General features: G+C 55.4%; 2 protein-coding genes across 3 annotated transcripts in view; one reads left to right on the top strand and one right to left on the bottom strand.

Moving 5' to 3' along the window:
- Positions 1-18,772, top strand: part of ATP8B1 (ATPase phospholipid transporting 8B1) — a 546,944-nt gene that overhangs the window by 274,782 nt on the left and 253,390 nt on the right. The gene's annotated exons all lie outside the window — the stretch shown is intronic.
- On the bottom strand, positions 9,850-14,207 carry LOC146864002 (uncharacterized). The gene is made up of 2 exons (XM_085640871.1): positions 14,090-14,207; positions 9,850-10,466 (listed from the first exon to the last, which is right to left on the bottom strand). Exons 1-2 carry the CDS (start codon positions 14,205-14,207, stop codon positions 9,850-9,852), a joined length of 735 nt encoding a protein of 244 aa, XP_085496997.1.

The raw sequence follows: 18,772 nt of genomic DNA, 5'->3' as shown, positions 1-18,772 counted from the left end.
GGCCCATTATATGAAGAGAGCGCAGAAGGTGGAATGTTGGAGGTTCTACAGGTGTCGCCTGCCACTGTGTCTGGATATATCGGGAGATTGCCGCATGGAGCAGAAACTGGGTGTCAGGCACCCCGTTGACCCTCACAAAGTCTCCGTGGGGCATCAGGTTACCTTCTTGAAAAAAGGTGCCTATTGTTTCCACCCCTTGTTGTGACCAAGGCTGTATTTGTCCGGCACTCAGGATTCCCTGCCTTGTTGGGAGGCCACACAGCGGCATGTTGGAAGAATATGGATGTTGGATTTTAGCATACTTGCATGCCCTTGTCCAGTAATGGAGCGCTATCTTCAGCAGGGCCGGGGGGTCCAATGGCCTAGGGGCGCCAGGGCACAACAACAATTTCAGGGCACCACGTGGCAGTTGTCTGGGTATAGCCGATTTCAAACAGGTTTTTCCCGGCCAGCCAGTAGGCCAGCCACTGCAGCTGGCCCGCAATACAGTACGCCCTAAAGTCTGGTGCGCCCATCGCACCAGCGTCACTCTGGAGCCGCAGCTTAGCTAACGCCACCCTATGTCTCCCCGAACCCCAGATCAACGAGATCAGCAGTGCATCCAACTCTCGAAAGATCCATGCGGGGTATACCACTGGGATGTTAACGAAGTGATAAAGCAGGCGAGGCAGCATCACCATCTTGGATATCGTTACCCGCCCCGCTATGGTAAGAGGCAAAGTGTTCCAAAATGTAATTTGGGAACGTATGGAAGAGATTGTGCGCGCCAGATTGCCTGCAATGACATCCGGCACGGAACGAAAGATATTAATCCCCAAGTATCTAAAGGTGACTGGCGCTACCCTGAAGGTCAAGGGTCCAAAGAGGAGCTCCGGAGCCACGAGCGCGCCACTAAAGGAATAGGCTACGGACTTAGAAGCATTAAGGTGCAATCCGGAGATCTCCCCGAAGTGAAGAAAAAGATCCGCCACCTCCCCCATGTCAGCCTGGAGATCCCAAAAGTACAACAGCATATCGTCTGCGTAAAGCGAGACCGAATGCAGGACCCCTTCCATTGGAATGCCATGGGGGATCATGGCCCGCCGAAGGGTCTGGGCTAACGGTTCAAGCGCCAGAACAAACAATATAGGCGATAATGGACAGCCCTGGCGTGTACCCCGAAAGATAGGGTAAGCTGAGGAGATAATCGAGCCTGTCTTCGCCCTGGCCGTGGGGGCGGTGTAGAGCGGCTGGATCCAGGCGCATAGTTCTGGGGGCACGCCCATTTTTCCCAACACTTCCAGCATATAAGACCAACTTAGTGTATCGAAGGCCTGCGATATGTCCAAGGATAGACACCCTGCTCCCACCGGACGGGGCCCTGAGGCATGCAAGATGGCGTGGAAGCGCCGAAGATTCAGCGATGTGCTCCGCCGTGGGACAAAGCCACATTGGTCTGAATGAATCAACAGCGAGAGGAGTGGGAGGAGGCGGTTAGCTAAGAGTTTACTAAGAATTTTATATTCGGTATTAAGGAGCGATAGGGGCCTATAGGATGTCATATCTAAGGGATCCTTATCTGGCTTTAGGAGGAAGGTGACTATTGCCTCCCGAGTGGTAGGGGGCAGCCTTCCCTCATCGAGGGATGTCATATAGAGTTGGAGTAGTTTAGGGATCAGTAGAGAAGAGAATGTGGAGTAAAATTCGATGGGCAACCCGTCAACCAGGGGTCTTCCCACAGGCTAAGGACTTTATCGCTACTCTGATCTCGGCCGAAGTAATCGGTGCTTTTAAGTCATGGATCTCTGCTGCAGAGAGCACTGGTAAGTTTGCCTGCGTCAGAAACTCAGTCACAGCATTTGCGCCTGGCGTCGGATGCGCCTCATAGAGTGTCTCGTAATGAGTCCGAAACGCCAAGTTTATCCCCAATTGGGACTGAACTTGTCCGTGTTGCACGGTGTTAATGATCAGGATGGGAGTCGGGAAAGTTGGGGGGGCAATTAGATGTGCCAGCAATGGGCCCGCCCTGTCAGCCTCTGAATGCGTGCGCTGAGTGTACGCCCTATAATCTAATAAGCGAAGACGCTCTAGAGTCTCCGCATACTTTACTCTGGCCGCCTGCAAGGATTCCTCGGCCTGTTCATCCCGTTGGGCCTCTACTTCCTGTTCCTGGAGCGCAGCCTCCAGCTCCGTCAGGTCCCGGATTACTTCCCTACGGGCCCCTACTAAGGAGCTCAGGGAAACCCCCCCGTATGGACACCTTAAAGGTTTCCCATTCTATGGAACGTGTCGAGGCGGTGCCTTCGTTGACAGTAAAGTGTGTATTGATCGCCTTTTGTATGATGTCCTGGAAAACCTGGTCCTCTAACTGAAGGGCCTGCATCCTCCAAGTCGGTATCGGCGCTGGGGACCGGCCCCATTCAAGGCATTATTCGATAGGGTTGTGATCAGATAGGGTTTTGCCCAGGTAGGTGCAATGGGAAACCGCAGAGGACAATGTCGGCGAGCCCAAGAAGTAGTCCAGGCGTGTGTGCAATTGATGAGGGTAAGAATAAAAGGAGTATTCCCTATCCGCCTGGTGTTGTGACCTCCAAAGATCTAGTAGATTCCAGCCCTGCGCCCACTGACCCAAGGCCGCAGCTCGGGTCCGCGCAGCAGTACCAGCCAAGGGAGGGTGGGATCGATCCAGTTCAACATCAAAGACAGCATTCAAATCTCCACCAAGCAACCATGGACAATCACCCCAGTCAGATAAGGCCACGAAACCCGGGAAAGGAATTGTACATGATCCACATTAGGGGCGTACAAAGAGCCCAACACTACAGGCGAGCCATCCAATAGACCCCGCAACAACACATACCTACCCTGATCGTCAACCTGGCTTTCTAACTCCTGCGCGGAGCCATATTGCAGCCCCTCTAGAAAAGGCAGAGTATGAAGTGGCATAGAATTGACCCCTCCAGCGTTTTTGCAATTTCAGGGATTCGGTATGTATCAGGTGAGTTTCTTGAAAATATACTATTTGAGCCTTGCGGCGGGCGGTGCAACTGGGCTACTACTCTGTGGCGTTTCTGAATGGAGCCCATGCCCCTCACATTCAAGGATATACAGACATATGACCTTGGACTGTCATCATGGCAGGAGACAACCCCCCTCCAGCCCCTCACCCCCCCCCCCCGTCCCACCCTCACCCCCCTTCCCCGCCCCCCAGACCATGTGGCAAACTTATAAACAAAAACCTTGTTGCCCAATACTGGGTCCAACGCTCCAATCGCGTCCGACCAAACTGCCAACAAAACATAACTACAGAGCCTAAACCAGTGCTATCGCCTAGTGGGGGAATAGGTTAGTGCCAAACTGAGTAGTCAGTAGTGTGTGAAAATCGTGGAAGCGCCCCAGACAGGGCAGACCGGGGAACGACCCACGCTTGACCGAATTACACAATATGGTCCAATGGCCCACTGAGGTGGGCGAACTGCATAGGAGATGTCATCGATAACTAGTGAGGGGGTGTTCACTCCCAAGCGCACCCCCGGAGAACCAGCCCCGCCATCTGGAGAAGAGGCCAGAATATCAGCCCGGGAGGCTCCCTAGAGGGTCTTTGCTTAGGTGAGTGGAGTCCGAAGGAAATAGCGCCACGCTTCCATCCGTGTCTGAGTCCATGGAGTTTCCTAAGGATGGGCTTGTGCTGATCGGGGGCCGGGCAGAGCGAAAGGAGGCCGAGCACAGTGCCTCGCGTTGGCCCTCCCAGATTTGCTGCGGTGGCGGGACGCTGGAGGACGTACTCTGCATTAGCATAGTCTTTTTCCGCCTTCGGGGGAGTCTGTGATCGCGGCACCGCAGAATCCAGCCTTCTAGCCGGGAGAACCTCCGGGAAATTTCTGTCCAGCCAATCCCATGCACTATCCGGTGTGTCAAAAAAGATAGACCTCTGCTGATGGACCACTTTCAATTTGGCCGGGAAAAGCAGCGCAAAGGGGAGGCCCGCAGCTCGGACCCGCGCCTTCACCTCCATGAAGGAGAAGCGCTTCCGCTGGACTGCCTGTGTGTAGTCCGGGAAGATGAGGATGGTGGCGTTGTCTACACCTAGTGGACCACTGACTCTGGCAGCTTGTAGTAGGTGGTCGCGATCCCTATAATTGAGCATACGTGCTAGTATAGGGCGGGGGTTGGCACCCGGCGGGGGCCGCCTCGCGGGACCCGATGCGCCCTCAACAGTAAAGCGGGGGGAGAGGCCTGAAGGGGCCACCACCGTTCTCAGCCAGTTTTCAATATGAGTCGTGGGGTTCGGGCCCTCCACGCCCTCCGGGTATCCCACTATCCAGAGATTGTTGCGGCGCGCGCGCCCTTCCGCATCGTCAGCCCGTGCCTGTAATGCATCGATCTGCTGGCGCATGAGGGTAATCTGTTCGGTGTGAGTCGCCACCTGTGATACCAAGGGTTCTAACGTCTGGTTCGTGTGCCGCACCTTGTCCGCTAGCTACCAATGGTCATCTTTCAGGAGATTTAGGTCGACAGAGATCGCTCCTAGTTGGCCTTCCTGCGCCGACCGAGTGTCCCTGATATCTTTGAGGATCATATCTAGTTTATCCGGGGGTGCAGCAGGCGACCCCCCCCCCACTTGATGATCGGTCCGGGCGGTCGTCGGCGCTGCTCGGGGGATGTGACACAGTGCCCACACTAGACGGTCGCACAGGCGCCCTGGCCCTGACCCTGCCCATTTCGTCGCCCAGGCGGAAGGAGGCAACGAACTGGAATGTCCGGGCATAGTCACGAGGCTTCCCGTCCCAGGAGCTATGCCCCGCAGTTGGCAGAGGGAAGAGCAATGCACCAGGCCCCAAAGCGCACCTCCACAGCCGTCCCCGGACCAGGCACCAGTTCCCCCCCCCCCCCCCCCCCGGCAGACAGGCCAGCACGTAGATTCAGTGTGCTGGTATTAGGGAGAGGTAAGGAATGAGCCATACAGCAGAATGTTAGGCTATCCAGGCCCCAAAAGTCGTACCGGTCTCAGGGGGCCTCACTGTGGCCTCACCGACACTGTTCTCCCGCAGGCTGGGCTCCCGGCGCCTCCCACCTACAGCCTCCACTGCTATCAGTCCCCGATAACGGGCCGTCAGCCCGCCAGCCCGCCACCGATATGTGGCGCGATGAGAGCCGCTGGTTCGGGGCCTGCCGCCGCTGGCGCCGTCTCTACGCGGTACCCCCCGCTGCGGCACTGCATAAATACTCGGGTCAGCCAAGTCTTCATAGTGGGCGTCTACTCACTGGTTCCGGGGCCTCCACGGCAGCCTCCACCGATGTCAGTCGCCACTCGACAAATGGCTCGTCTCGGACTCCTTCAGCAGCCCCAGGGGCCTACCAGCAGTCACATCCACCTGCGGGCGATCAGCGGGGCCCGGGGGGAGCCCTCACGGCCACTCAGTCACAGCAGTTCAACAACAATAGTTCACAATGATCCCGGGCGCACCCAGGGCTTCCGGGCCATCCCCCACGAGCCGTGGCATGAAGGGATCCCAGGGTCAGCACTTCTACCACGTCGTCGTGGCCCTGCTCACCGACAGGGTACTGAGCATGCTCGTGGGCTCCTCTGTCGGGGAGGGCCGGGCAGGCCGAGCGCTTCATCACCACCAGCGGATGCCCCAGTGTGGGCGCAGGCCTACCGGACACCCCCGCCGTCCTTCAGGGGAGCATTCATAAGTAATAGCCGATGCTTGGCAGGCGGACACAGCGCCGTCGTTACCCAGGGCGCTCAGGTCTACACCCCCAATGTAAATCAACCCTTTTTTTTTTTAATAGTCTAACCGGAGTAATAGCTAAATGGAATTGAACTCCATGGCTCCTTGTAGGGGACCTTAATTCAGTGCTCAACGTGGACTTGGACAGGTCGTTTCCGCCTCTGAGACCACAGTGGTGTCCGATGCGCGAGCCTTCACGGACTGGCTCGCTCATTGGGCACTGCTAGACATATGGCGCACCCTCACCCCCGACACACGGGTCTACTCGTACTACTCTGCGATACATGGACTTCACGTGTGCTTGGACTGAATAGTGGGCTCCCCAGCTCTACTCCCCCTAGTTCGACAAACCGAATACTTTGGCCGGACACGCTCCGATCATCACCCCCAAATGCTGAAACTCGCTTAGGAGACCGAGCACACGCCAGCCCTCGCATGGCAACTCCAAACCGCAGCGCTGGAAGACCCGGCGTTCCGCTCAACTCTAGTAAAAGGCGATCCTCGAATATTTAGAGATCTACGAAGGCACAGTAGGTGACACATTAGTGGAATGGGAGGCATTTAAGGTAGCAACGAGGGAACACTGCTTGGAAGCCACCTGGAACATACACAGACAGTTGTCCGCTTCCCTTAGCAAAATAGAAACGCAGCTCCTGCAACACGAAACAGAGGGGAGGGCATGGGAAAAAGTGCACATCGCCTAGATATACTGCGCACAGAACACGCTGAACTGATAGTGCCTACGCTGTCACAACTACACTGCTCACACGGCCTGTACTCACGCCACCGCTGATCGAGCAGGCCGACTGCTGGTCTGGCTAATTTGACAGGATCACGCCCGCAAACAGATAAGCACACTGCACACAGATACAAGACACTTATTGTACACCCAACACAACATCCATGCAGCTATGACACTGCATTACACCAGGCTGTAGAAATTCCAAGGCCAATGTGATGTGCAATGCCTCACAACTTTTCTATACCGTATACAGCTACCTGAGACGACGCCGACACATAGTGAGATACTGAACGAACCGATCTCACTAGAGATCATCAAGGAGACAATATTGTCCCTGGCCATAAGAAAGACCCCAGGGCGCGACGGGCTTCCGGTGGAGTACTAAAAGGCGTACCAGGTGTCTAACACAAAGGTTACAGGCCTTCTATGAAGCCACCGCAGAGGCGAGGCAACTCCCTCCCTCCCTCCCTGAGGCACACCTTGTGTCCCTACTCAAGCATGACAGGGACCCCGCGGTCATGAGCTCCTACAGACCTCTCGCCCCTACTCAACACAGACTACAAGATATTAGCGAAAGTTCTCTCAGACAGACATGCGCAGGTGGTCCCTACGTTGGTCCATGCAGATCAAAACGGTTTTGTACCATCCTGTAGCACCTCACTCAACTTGTTCCGCTTCTTCCGGGTTGCAGCCTATTCCACACACGCATGGCCAAGGGCGGGCTGCCTAATACTCTATCTCGAGAGGGCCTTCGACTCCCTGGAGTGCGAAAGTATGTTCACAACTCTCAAAATATAAGCTAGGCCCCACTTTCCTAAAACTGACCTGCCTACTCTACACAGAACCGGTCGTAAGAGTAACAAGCATTTGCAGTGCAATAGGTCTCGCATTTGCAAAAGTTTAAGCTATTGGCATTGTAAATGACAATGCCTTTCATTTATCTGGTTTGATAATTAACACATGAATAAAATGCATTGTCATTTACAATGCCAATAGCTCAAACTCTTGTAAATGCAAGACCTATTTCACTTCAAAGAAGCGGCCGCTATTCTCCCGGGCTGCTTGGAAAGTAGAAGCGTGCATGGTGCCCTGAATGTTGCAGGAAAGCATGTGTTGCCTGCAGTAGGAGAAACTCATTAAGGAAAATAGTGCTTGCAGACGAAATAAAACAAATCTTGTAACAGAAGTAAAAGGGCCAGTCCACATGGGAGGTTACAAATGAGCACAAGGTGGGACTAAGGAGGGACTAACAAGCCAAATAATGAATAAGAAGCCAGCATTTACAAAGGACAATGACACAAGGCAATAAAAAATATGGGAGGAGAGGGGGCAGAGCTACAAGTTCATACTTGAATACAGCATGCCTCGCAGCGCATGCGCTGCCCAGGCTCAAATTAAAAATGTCATGGGAGAGTCTTAGAGGGTAGCATGTCACTTCCGCTACATGCATGATTTTCTCAGCACTGCAGTTACTGTCTCCGGATCTTTCATTTCAGAATACATTGATTCTACTTCAGGAAATCTAGTTCAGGAGAAATGGCCCAAATTGTTGTAATCCATGGCTAAGCCCAGTGAGCACGGCCAGTTATTCCTTTTCATCCATCGGGCATTTCCCGGTGCACGAGAGCCCTGTGGGGCTGGGTTTGAAAACCAAGGGCACTTCTGGTGCCTCTGTCAATTCCCCCAGCTCTCTAAGGTTGATTGCTGCAGCCCCAGGCAGGCTTCAAGCGAGAGAAAGGAAGGGAGGGGGAGATAGTAGAGGAAGTGATAAGAGGGGGGGTGGCGGGAAGGAAGAGAAGAAAAGAGGATGGATGCTTTTGCAGGGGACTTGTTTAGTTCTCCAGCCGGCCCTCCCCAGTGCTCTGATAGGCGCACTGACACAAGTTAGAGATATTCTTCACGTGAGGCTGTACTATAGAGGAAGCCCCCTCAACAACCTATCCCAGTCTGCCGCGCGCTCTGGCTGCTTTCCCGCTGCAGCAAAGGAAATTAGTTAGCATCCTAATTGGTTAAAACCCGACCAACCATATCCCCGGGGGAGAGGGGCCTGGAGGATTAGCCTCTTGTTCGCACTGAAGTCTAATTCATAATGGAGACACGAGCTTTCCAATTTCCGTGTCCGGTTCCATTAGGATGACGTGGGACGGACGTGTCAGCCAGTACTCTTTCTTGCACTGTATTTTGGGAAGTCTATTACCGGGTGCGGCAGGATGCCACCTGGGCGCTGCTAACCATCTGATGGATGTGTTCATGGGTAGGCTGGGAGAGGATGTGGTTTAACAGCCCGAGCTGCCGACTTTGGAGCTGGGGAACAAGTTTCAGTCTCGGCATCGGCTCAACGTCCTGTGATCGCGCAATAAACAGACCATACCGTGTCTTAAGCGTAAAAGGCCATTTATTCGGACCAGGCTGCACAACAATAAACAATAACCAAACATTCCCTGAATAACAACTTCCCCACAACACTCTATAATCCTTCACTCCTTTCACCCACTCTACACTCCCCTTTTACACCACTCCATGCCCCTTCCGTTCCTCACCATTCCACAAACCTCCTTGCATCCTCCCTGCTCTCATCGGCCATTTCACTCATGCCTCCATTACCCCCACCTCATTCACTCTTCCCCCCCCCCACCCCTCCCCCGAGGGATGGGTGTGCCCGCTAATGACTCCTTTACCCCCCCCACCCCTCCAAAGTACCGCCAGCCCTCGCAGCCTGTCCTAACCTGGCACGCTTTAGCCAACCCTAAACCCCAACCCAACTGCAGGGTGGGTGGGTGGCCTTCGCAAAACCCTCCCGATGGTGCCGAGCGCAGGAGGAGGAAGTCGCCCTCCTCCCCTGCGCTCTTATACCCACCCCCTAACTCCACCCCTTAACCCTACCTGGTCCTCCCCTGCGCGAATGACCCCGGGGGAAGACTAGTCTGCGACTCTGCTTCCCCCGGGGCCCGGCATCGCGCAATAAACGGACCACACCGTGTCTTAAGCGTAAAAGGCCATTTATTAGGACCAGGCTGCACAACAATAAACAATAACCAAACATTCCCTGAATAACAACTTCCCCGTAACACTCTATAATCCTTCACTCCTTTCACCCACTCCACACTTCCCTTTTACACCACTCCATGCCCCTTCCGTTCCTCACCATTCCACAAACCTCCTTGCATCCTCCCCGCTCTCATCGGCCATTTCACTCATGCCTCCATTTCCCCCACCTCGTTCACACTCCCCCCCCCCCCCCCCCCCCCCCCCCCTGAGGGATGGGTGTGCCCGCTAATGACTCCCTCCCCCCCCCCCCCACCCCTCCAAAGTACCGCCAACCAGGTAGCCCCCTTTAGGGCGGATACCTGCCCCACCCCCTAGGCCGGGACCACGCAGACACCTCCCCCCCGCTCACACATCCCTGCGACACCAGATTGCCTCATTCCAGAGCTTGCTGACCACATCTCTCATTTCCATCATGTAGTACGCGTTCCCCATTCTGGAAAGATGCACCCCGTCATCCCTAAAAAGTAGAGGTTCCTCCAGTCGCAGTCCCGGGTGACTGATCACCTTAATGTCTTGTTCCCCACAAAAAACGCGCATTGCCCTGTTAAGTTTCCGTCTCGCCTTTTCAATTGCCCCATGCTTAACAGCGCCTCTCCAGATTCTCCTCGGAACAAATTCAGTCCAGGCAATGCAAGTCACTGCCAGCCTGTGCTTCAGTACCTCCAAGTCTCTTTGCATCAGCTGTAAGAGCGCCAAACCCGACAGCCGAACCAAATCATTCTCCCCCAAATGGATGATCAACAGATCCGGGCAACCCTTCTGTGGGGCCATCTTCGCGAGCCAGGGCAGTAGTGCCCCCCATCGCATTCCCCCTTTGCCCCACCAGTGCACCTCGTGATGTTGTCCTTTGAGTCCCAGGTTACGGCCGTACACCAGTTGCTCCGCATATTTCGATGCCCAGTGCACAAAGGAATGCCCCACAATCCATGTGACCGTCTTGGCCCCAGGTCCTCCCACGCAACCTAAGGGAGAAACAGATGTTAGATACACACAGAAAAGAAGCCACCCCCATCCCCCACAGTCTCCATCTCTCCGCAACCAGCCCCATCACTTCCTCACATACCGCTCACAGCACCGCGACCTCCATCTCCCAATCTGCCGAATCCTATCCCAAGACCACCCCAGCCGGGCCGCCGCCGTCACCGCCCCAATCCGAAACGAGTGAGTTCCAAACCCCGCCGGCTCCAAACCCAAACGCACCAACGCCATGCGCAGCACTGCCAACAACTGCCCCGCCGTCACCCGTGCCCCTGACCTGCGACAGAAAATCTCCCCTTCCCCTACCTGTGTAGCCAGTACAAATGACCTCCATTCAGCCACCGGGCATACACTCCCACCTCCATTCTCATTCAACCACACCCTCTTGCCCCGTCCCAACTGATCTGTCTTGGACCGCCCCAGCCAAATGCCCAGTCGCCCTGCATCCAATCTGATCTCATACCTCTGCCTCTCCCCCGCACACGTGCCCAACAATTCCGACACCCGAAACGCCCCAAAAAACATCCAAATCATACACAAGCGAAAGATCCGAACCTCAAACTCCTCATAACAGAGCGGTAACGCCGCAACCAACCGGACCAACACCTCAAACGTTATGGCCTCCCTCGGAACAGTCCCCCCCGCTCTCTCCCTTCTCCAACCCCGTAGCACCCTACTCACAATTACACTCTTTGTAGGGTCAAAACCAAAAAACAAACAACAATAAAATGACACTCCTGCCAACTTCCCTGAAATGGTTGCAGCCGACAACCCCTTGTCCATGCAGTGCAGTACAAACTGTAACACTCCTCGCTCCACTGTCGCCTGTTCCCCAGAGGCAGAATCCCTGCTCCAGCCCATAAAAGCTCCAAACTCCACCCACGCCAGTCTGTAGGTCCGCCTGGTGGTAGCAGCAACAGAATTCTCCACTAGGCCTACCACCCTCACTCCCCCAGGGTCCAAATGCCATCCGGCAGCCCCGTCTTGCACATATCCGCTCCAGGTGCCAATCGCCGGAATCGCTGCCACTGCGAACGAGACAAAGCATCCGCAATGCCATTATTCGCCCCCGGAACATGCTTGGCTAGAAAAATCACATTCAGACGCAAACACTTCAGCATGAAACTTCTCAACAAACGCAACACCCTCAGATCCCTTGCCCTCTGTCGGTTGACCAACTCGACCACCGTCATGTTGTCCACATGGAACAACACCGCCCTGTTCTGAAACTCTGGACCCCACACTTCAAGAGCCACCAACAAAGGAAAGAATTCCAAAAACGCACTGCTCCTCCCCTGCTTCATCCAGTGATCCGGCCAGGTCTCTGCGCACCACCTCCCATCCCAGAAAATGCCAAAACCAGCCGCCCCAGCCGCATCAGAGTAAATTTGGATTTGCCAAACCGTTCTTTCCTCCGCAAAGTCCAAAGACACCCCATTGAAATCCATCAAGAACAACAGCCATGTCCGCAGATCCGCCCTCACTCCCATGGAGATCCTGACCCTGTGGTGCGGCAGCACTGCCCCCGACATGGCCATGCCGAGCCGCCTGCAGAACGTCCGTCCCGCCCTGACCACCCTGCACGCAAAGTTCAAGAACCCTAACAGCCGCTGCACCGCCCTCAATGCGATCCTCTTCTCACCAATCGCCCATTGGAGACACTCCTGAATTTCCCCCACCTTTGCGGCCGGGAGCCTCGCTGTCCACTGAATGGAATCCAGCTCAATGCCCAAGAATGTCAACACGCAACACGGCCCACTCGTCTTTTCATGTGCCAAAGGGACCCCAAATTGCCTCGCCAACTCCTGGAAACCCGTCGGAGCCCTGCCACAGTCCCCCGAACACGCCCTCCCGAGGAACAGGAAATCGTCCAGATAGTGCGTGACATCCCGATGCCCACTCAGCTGCGTGAATGCCCACTGCAGGAAAGTGCTAAACATTTCGAACAATGCGCATGAAATCGCACACCCCATGGGCAGGACTTTGTCCACGAAGATGGCCCCCCCGAACTGCATTCCGAGGAGCGCAAAATCCGCAGGGTGTATAGGCAGCAGGCGAAACGCCGACTTCACATGACATTTCGCCAATTCCGCCCCCGGCCCACACACCCGCACAAGGCGGATCGCATCATCCACCAACGCATAAAGCACCCGTGCATCCTCCTCCACGATGAAATTTTTCACAGACTGTCCCTCTGGCCACGAAAGGTGATGAATCATGCGACTCACCCTCCTCCTTTTTCGGCACCACCCCCAATGGAGAAATAATCAAATCCTCCATCGGCCAGGCATAAAAGGGGCCCGCAATCCTCCCTTCCTCCACTTCCTTCAAGAGTTTGGCCGCCACCACCCCCGGCAATTCCTTCGCTGATCTGAGATTGTCGGCCCATCTCCGTGATCTGGGACCTTGATAACCGACCCGAAAACCTTCCGTAAAGCCCCACTGAATCTTCAAGGCGGCCTCCCTATCCGGGTAAAGGGAGAGCCACGGGGCCATCGCCTCCACCCTAACCGGTGTAGGAGCCCTTCTGTCCAGCTTGTCCCCTACCCTTGGAATTCCTCCATTGTTCAGAAGGAGTGGTGAGCGTAAAACATTGCGTAAGGGGGTGCTTCCCCCCGCACTTAGAACACTCGTGCTTGAACTTGCACGGATACCTGGAACAATATCCCCGATTGTAGCTCCAACAGGCCCCAGTATTGTAAGTGCCGGGCTTGCTGGCCTGTCCTGCGCCCCCTGTACTTGTTGCGTTCCCTCCCGCCCCCCCGTGAGCGGGACGCGACTGAAAAGACCGGTACGTTACTGGCAAACCACTAGCCGTGTGCGTCGATGCTGAGGAATGCGTTGACGTCATCCATTGCATCCATAATTCCTGGTCCACCTCACCCCAATGCTTCTCGGGGTTCGCGCTAACCCGCGCCCTGAACTCCTCATCATAACTCAGCCAGGCGAAACCCCCAAACTCCATTTGAGCCTTCCTAATTATGTCCATATACTTCCATAATGCGATCGCCCTGTCGGGATGTTTCTCGCAATATATACTTGCATAAATAAGGAATGCCGAGGTCCAAATTCTCCATGGTCACGGGTACCCTTGGCCGCCTAGTCAGCTCCCACTCCTCCTCCTTTGAGCCCTCCTTGGTCTGCACCTCCCTATGCAAAAATTTAAACACGTCCACGTATTCGTGTTTCCAGATCTTACCCCTAATCTTCTCGGACAGATGCGACCACAAGGGCATAGCCAAACCCATGTAGGGCAGCTTTTTCGGGAGCTTAACCCCTGACTTGTCCCCCTTGTCCCCAGGCCCGTCATCCTTCTCCGTCTGCACCCCCGCTGAAGTCACCGCCTTGCCCTCGACCGATTTTGTCCCTTTTCGCGAGCCCGCCCTTCGGAGCCTCCCCAACTTCCCTCACTGAACCCTCTCCCACCCCAATCGACCTACAAGCCTTCTTCCTCCCACCTTTTGGGCCACCATCCCACACAGACCACCAAGCCTGCTCACCTGCCAATGTCGGATGTCGCTCGCTGGGCCGTCCTCCGGAAGGGGCCGCCCGTCGTGTCACTGCTGTCTTTGTCCGCCGTTCTCTGGGGCACCTGTAACCCACCAACCTCTGTTGTCCTTGCCCGCGCCCGTCAGGTCACAGTCATCCCTCACCTCCCCGTCCTCAAGCTCCTCACTCTCCTCACCATAATCCAACTCCACCTCTGCCTCCACACATTCCGGCATCCACAACACCTCTCACCGCTCTCTTCACACCCTTGCCACTCACAGTGCCAGACACCCGTGACCCTGTCACCCCCGCCTCCGTAGCCCGCTCCCGCGCCGGAGGGATGACCGCTGCGGACCGCCCTACTGCTTCGTGACGGCGACATGGGGTCATCTTGCACCCCGCCGTACTCCCCCGGACTCTGCCGACAGCCGCCGGCTTGGATCCCCCCCTACCCCTCAGGCCGCTCGAACCTGAGTGGGCCCCGGCACCATCGGGCCTCAAAGCCGTCCCGGCCGTCCCTGCCTGCCCCCGCGGCCCCCTGACACTCCCCCCCCCACCCCCACCCGCGACCTCACCCTCTCCGCTCTCAGCAACTCCTCTTGCTCCACCCACCTCTCCTCCTCGGACGTGGGTGACGGGGGGCCCCTCGACTTCCACTTCCCACACCGCCCCCACCCTCCCCACGCTCTGGGCCGCCCGCCTCGCTGCAGCCACTTGCGCCAAAATACGCTGCTCCTGGAGTCTGTCCTCCCACGTCCCAGCGCTCCAACCCGGGAGCGGCGGGGGGGGGGGGCGGGAGCCCTGAAACCCCCCTCCAGGCGGCCCAAAACCAGACTGTGTGGGCACCACCCGCGTCAAAACACCTCCGGACGGTCCCGAGACAACCCCCCCTCGCCAGTCCCTGCCAAAAAGGGGGTAGAGGCCCTAGACCCCCGAGATAGATCAAGAGGCCCATCATCCGCCACCCCCCCTGCCCCCCCGTGCCAACCACCGCGCACTCTACGCCCCCGGGAGCCACCAAACCTCCCCCTCCCAAAACCGCCACCGCCTCCCCGCCCTCCCCAGCAACCAGCAGAGCATCCCCGGGTCCCATAGCCCCCATGGCCGCCGCCCCTTCCACCACACCAGCCTGACCGACTTCCAAAAATTCCCCTGAGAGCCGCTCCTCCGCGGCCGGAGCAGCAGACACGCCCCCTTCAGCCCCGAGGGCATGAAATTCCAGCGGGTGGAAATTCAAACGCGGAGGCAGGCTCCTACGCCGGCCTCCGCGCGCCTTCCCCGAGCGCAGAGTGCCCCGCCCCCTCCCGCGCAGACCTGACAGACTGTGGTGGCGGCGGCAGCGGCTCCTCCTGACATGCCATTACCGCCGCCGCCACCCCCGCCGCCCGCGGGGCCCGCTCAAAGCCCACCCACGCTTCCCCTAGCACACCGGGCCGGAGGAGATCCTCCCGCCCGGCACGCCCCAAGACCAGCAAAGCCCGCCTCACCTCCTCAGCGATCTCCATCCCGCCGCTTCCTCCGTGTGCCGCTCGCTCCGTAATTCCCGTCCGCACCGCCCGACGCCACTCTCAACCTCCGGACACGACGATCCCCGGACCAGGCCCTAGCCCTACACTACGTCCCAGCACTCTACCCCTCCTTCGCTAAACCCTCCCGATGGTGCCGAGCGCAGGAAGAGGAAGTCGCCCTCCTCCCCTGCGCTCTTATACCCACCCCCTAACTCCACCCCTTGACCCTACCTGGTCCTCCCCTGCGCGAATGACCCCGGGGGAAGACTAGTCTGCGACTCTGCTTCCCCCGGGGCCCGGCATTCTGGCCAAATCACTTCATCTCCCTGTGCCTACCAAAAAGAAATATGTCCTTGTGTAATGTAACTGATGCTCGTGCAATGCTCTCCAATACCTTCGGGTTTCGTTTGCACTATATAAAAACTGCAATAAAAGGCTGGGAGCAGGGCGCATGAGCCGTGGCTTTTCCCACCAAACAGAGTAGTTTTGAACATTGCTGATGGTTTCATACTAAGGAGCTGTGTGGCCTTGTTCACTTAAGTGGCTGTATGAGCAGCCGCATAATTTCACGCTCGAGGATAAACTCTTACTTCCCCGGGCACAAGGGGCGCGCACAGAAAGGTCCAGACCCAGTGCAAGGATGACTCATGCAGTCTATAATGTGTCACTGACGCCATTACCTGAATGCTGGATTGGTATTTACTTTTTCTTGACTGTTTGACTACCTTAATGCTGTATTGTTCTATATCCTTTGGTCGACTGTTGCGACCCACACAAGCACCGTGGTCTGGCACTCAAGTTTGGATGCTGGATACCTAGGCCCATCGCGACGGATGCTGTGAGTTTTAGACACCCTAAACTTTTTTCTGAAGAATCCTTTGCGCGGATCAGATTTTGACTTTTATGAACCTTTTAAATAGCAGGCCGTAAAGTACCCAATCTCAATAGCGCCTAATTAATTCACCACAGAAGGATGAAATAATGAGACTGCCCTAGCGGGGATCGAACTTGTGGTCAATATATCTGAGAGGAACAACTTTATAACTCATGAGACAACTTACTTCAATGAAGAACCATTACACTCGCTAGTACTAACGCCTCTTATACAGCACTTAGAAACGGCAGACGGATGTCATGTGGCGCTACACCTACTGTTACTTGGATACTTTAACAAGAGCCCTCTCCCAGTCATTTTCCGTGGGGCTTACACCATCCGAACAAGTGTAATTTACATAGCGCTTACACTCTTTCCATTCGTGTAATTCAAAGGTGCTAATGGCACTCAATGTAGCGGCGCTTAATTTACTGACCTCGGAAGGATTGATGCCCGAGATGACTCGGCTCAGGGCTTTAAGTGGAATGGAAAAAAGGCGCGTGACTAATGTAATTAAGGGCGTGGCTTAAAAACAGTTAATTTAACAATCTGTGCTTAGCATAGAGTGCCGCCCGACTCGTATTTTGCTGTTTGTCTTTGCAAACAAGTAATATCATACCTACAACAAGTCAGGACGATGGTTGTTCGTTGTGTACGATAAATAAGCAGCAACTATGGCATGTATAGAATATTGAAAAAGATTCCACTTAAAGCCCCGGTGACACCAGGACAAGTTGCCGCTCCTGAGTTTCAAGAAGAGAAGGGAAATCCAGAGAGAAAATGACTCTTTTAAGGATTTCCCTTCCCCCCCCTACAACGCTCACCTGGCATGACGTCATGCCGTAACTGCTCCACAAGTGAAAAGTGAGCAGTGTGAGCACACGCACATCAATGTGACCTGCTGTCACTGCAGTCAGGAAATAAAACCGGACCGCCTGTGTGGGGCACAAAACAGAGCCAGATAGAGACCCGTTTCGAGGCCCCCTTTAAAAAACTGCCGGTGCTCAGCACCGGTGAGACCCGGCCCACTTAAAGCCTTGGCTTAGGCTGATCTCTGTATCACATGGATGAGAGTTTACGTGGTACGCATTGTCGGGTGATGACCCAGAGCCCGCTCGCCACTCACAGATGGTGTTGGAAATGCCCAGATCCAGAACTCGTGGTTTATTACCCCCGCACAATGAAAATTTTAAAATCAAAACAAGTTCACCAAGCTCAACCTTTTAACCGTGGAGAACATGTTATCCACCAGGCAACTGTGCAACGAGGCATCCATAGTATTAAGACGTTAGCACAGCCCTCAGGGCAGCACTGACTGGCAGTGCAGGAGTTCAACGCTTCAAGCCTGTGGGGGCGGACTGTTCACACTGCCCCCTCTCCTACCCCAAGGGCAAGAGCACGGAGGCGCAGGGACACAACTGTGCATGCAGACCAGTGTCACCCCCACACACACACCACCTAGGACGGCAGAAACACAACTATGCATGCAGGAAGCTGTGCACGGAGGGGCAGCAACACGACTGTCACCCCCCCCCCCCCCCCCCCACACACACACACCACCTAGGACAGCAGTTCCCAGAAGCCCAGGAACAGGGCTGTGCATGCAGTGCACAGAGGGCAGGAACACAACTGTGCATGCAAGGTGTAGTGCACGGAGGGGTACCAAGAAGATAGTGCATACGGGACAGGACAGATTCTGCCACCTGTGACCACAGGACAGCCGTGTATAATGGGACAAGCACACAGTGCATAATGGACAGGAATGCTATAGATGTGCACACTACGAGAGTAGTGCAGAGTAGGACGAAGTGCCTATCAGTGCTTTATTTGTAAAAAATAAATAAGGGGCAGGGCCAAGGTAATTTTGCGGAAGCCGCCGTGGTCGGTACCGCCCGTGCCCAGGTCGCGCTGCCTGAACCCCAGTGTCTGCTCTACTTGCTGACATCCCATTCACACAAGAGGCGAATTCTGGACTGTTTCAGGTAAACATAGGGGTTAATAATGGGATGGGCTTGCTGACTTTATTATTTCAAAATTATGTTGAATTGTTATACACTCTACCGATTTATCTTGTTAATAACTGGGCAGGCAGCGCCACCATGGAGAACTGTCATAACTGTCATAAATGCCGGTGTTTCAAATAACTACTGGAGGCGAGCACCAGCAAACACCGTGCAAGAAAACGGGCGCACCAGCCAATGAGCAGTCCGTAAAGAACACTGACACACGAATGACACCAGCCAATGAGTAGTCCGTAAAGAACACTGACGCACGAAAGTTAAGGGAAACGAAACAAACCCACCACCTGTAAAAAGAAGCCGAAAATAAAGTCATATCCTACCAAACAAAAGCCCAACTGCCGATCGACATGGAAAAACGCAAAAAAGGTTAAATACAACCAATAGTGCAGGAGGCACTG

Source organism: Triturus cristatus, chromosome 2_1, assembly GCF_964204655.1.
Source record: "Triturus cristatus chromosome 2_1, aTriCri1.1, whole genome shotgun sequence".
In the NCBI taxonomy this organism is placed as follows: Eukaryota; Metazoa; Chordata; class Amphibia; order Caudata; family Salamandridae; genus Triturus; species Triturus cristatus.
The sequence above is the reverse complement of the archived record's forward strand: the minus strand, read 5'-3'. Positions and strand labels throughout refer to the sequence as shown.

Bases quoted from the DNA above. Each gene is read 5' to 3' on its own strand.
- LOC146864002 (XM_085640871.1), bottom strand. From the start codon at position 14,207: ATGCCGGAATGTGTGGAGGCAGAGGTGGAGTTGGATTATGGTGAGGAG. The intron at 10,467-14,089 runs GTTGGTGGGTTA...TTTCTCCCTTAG, and splicing joins CGCGGGCAAGGACAACAGAG to GTTGCGTGGGAGGACCTGGG.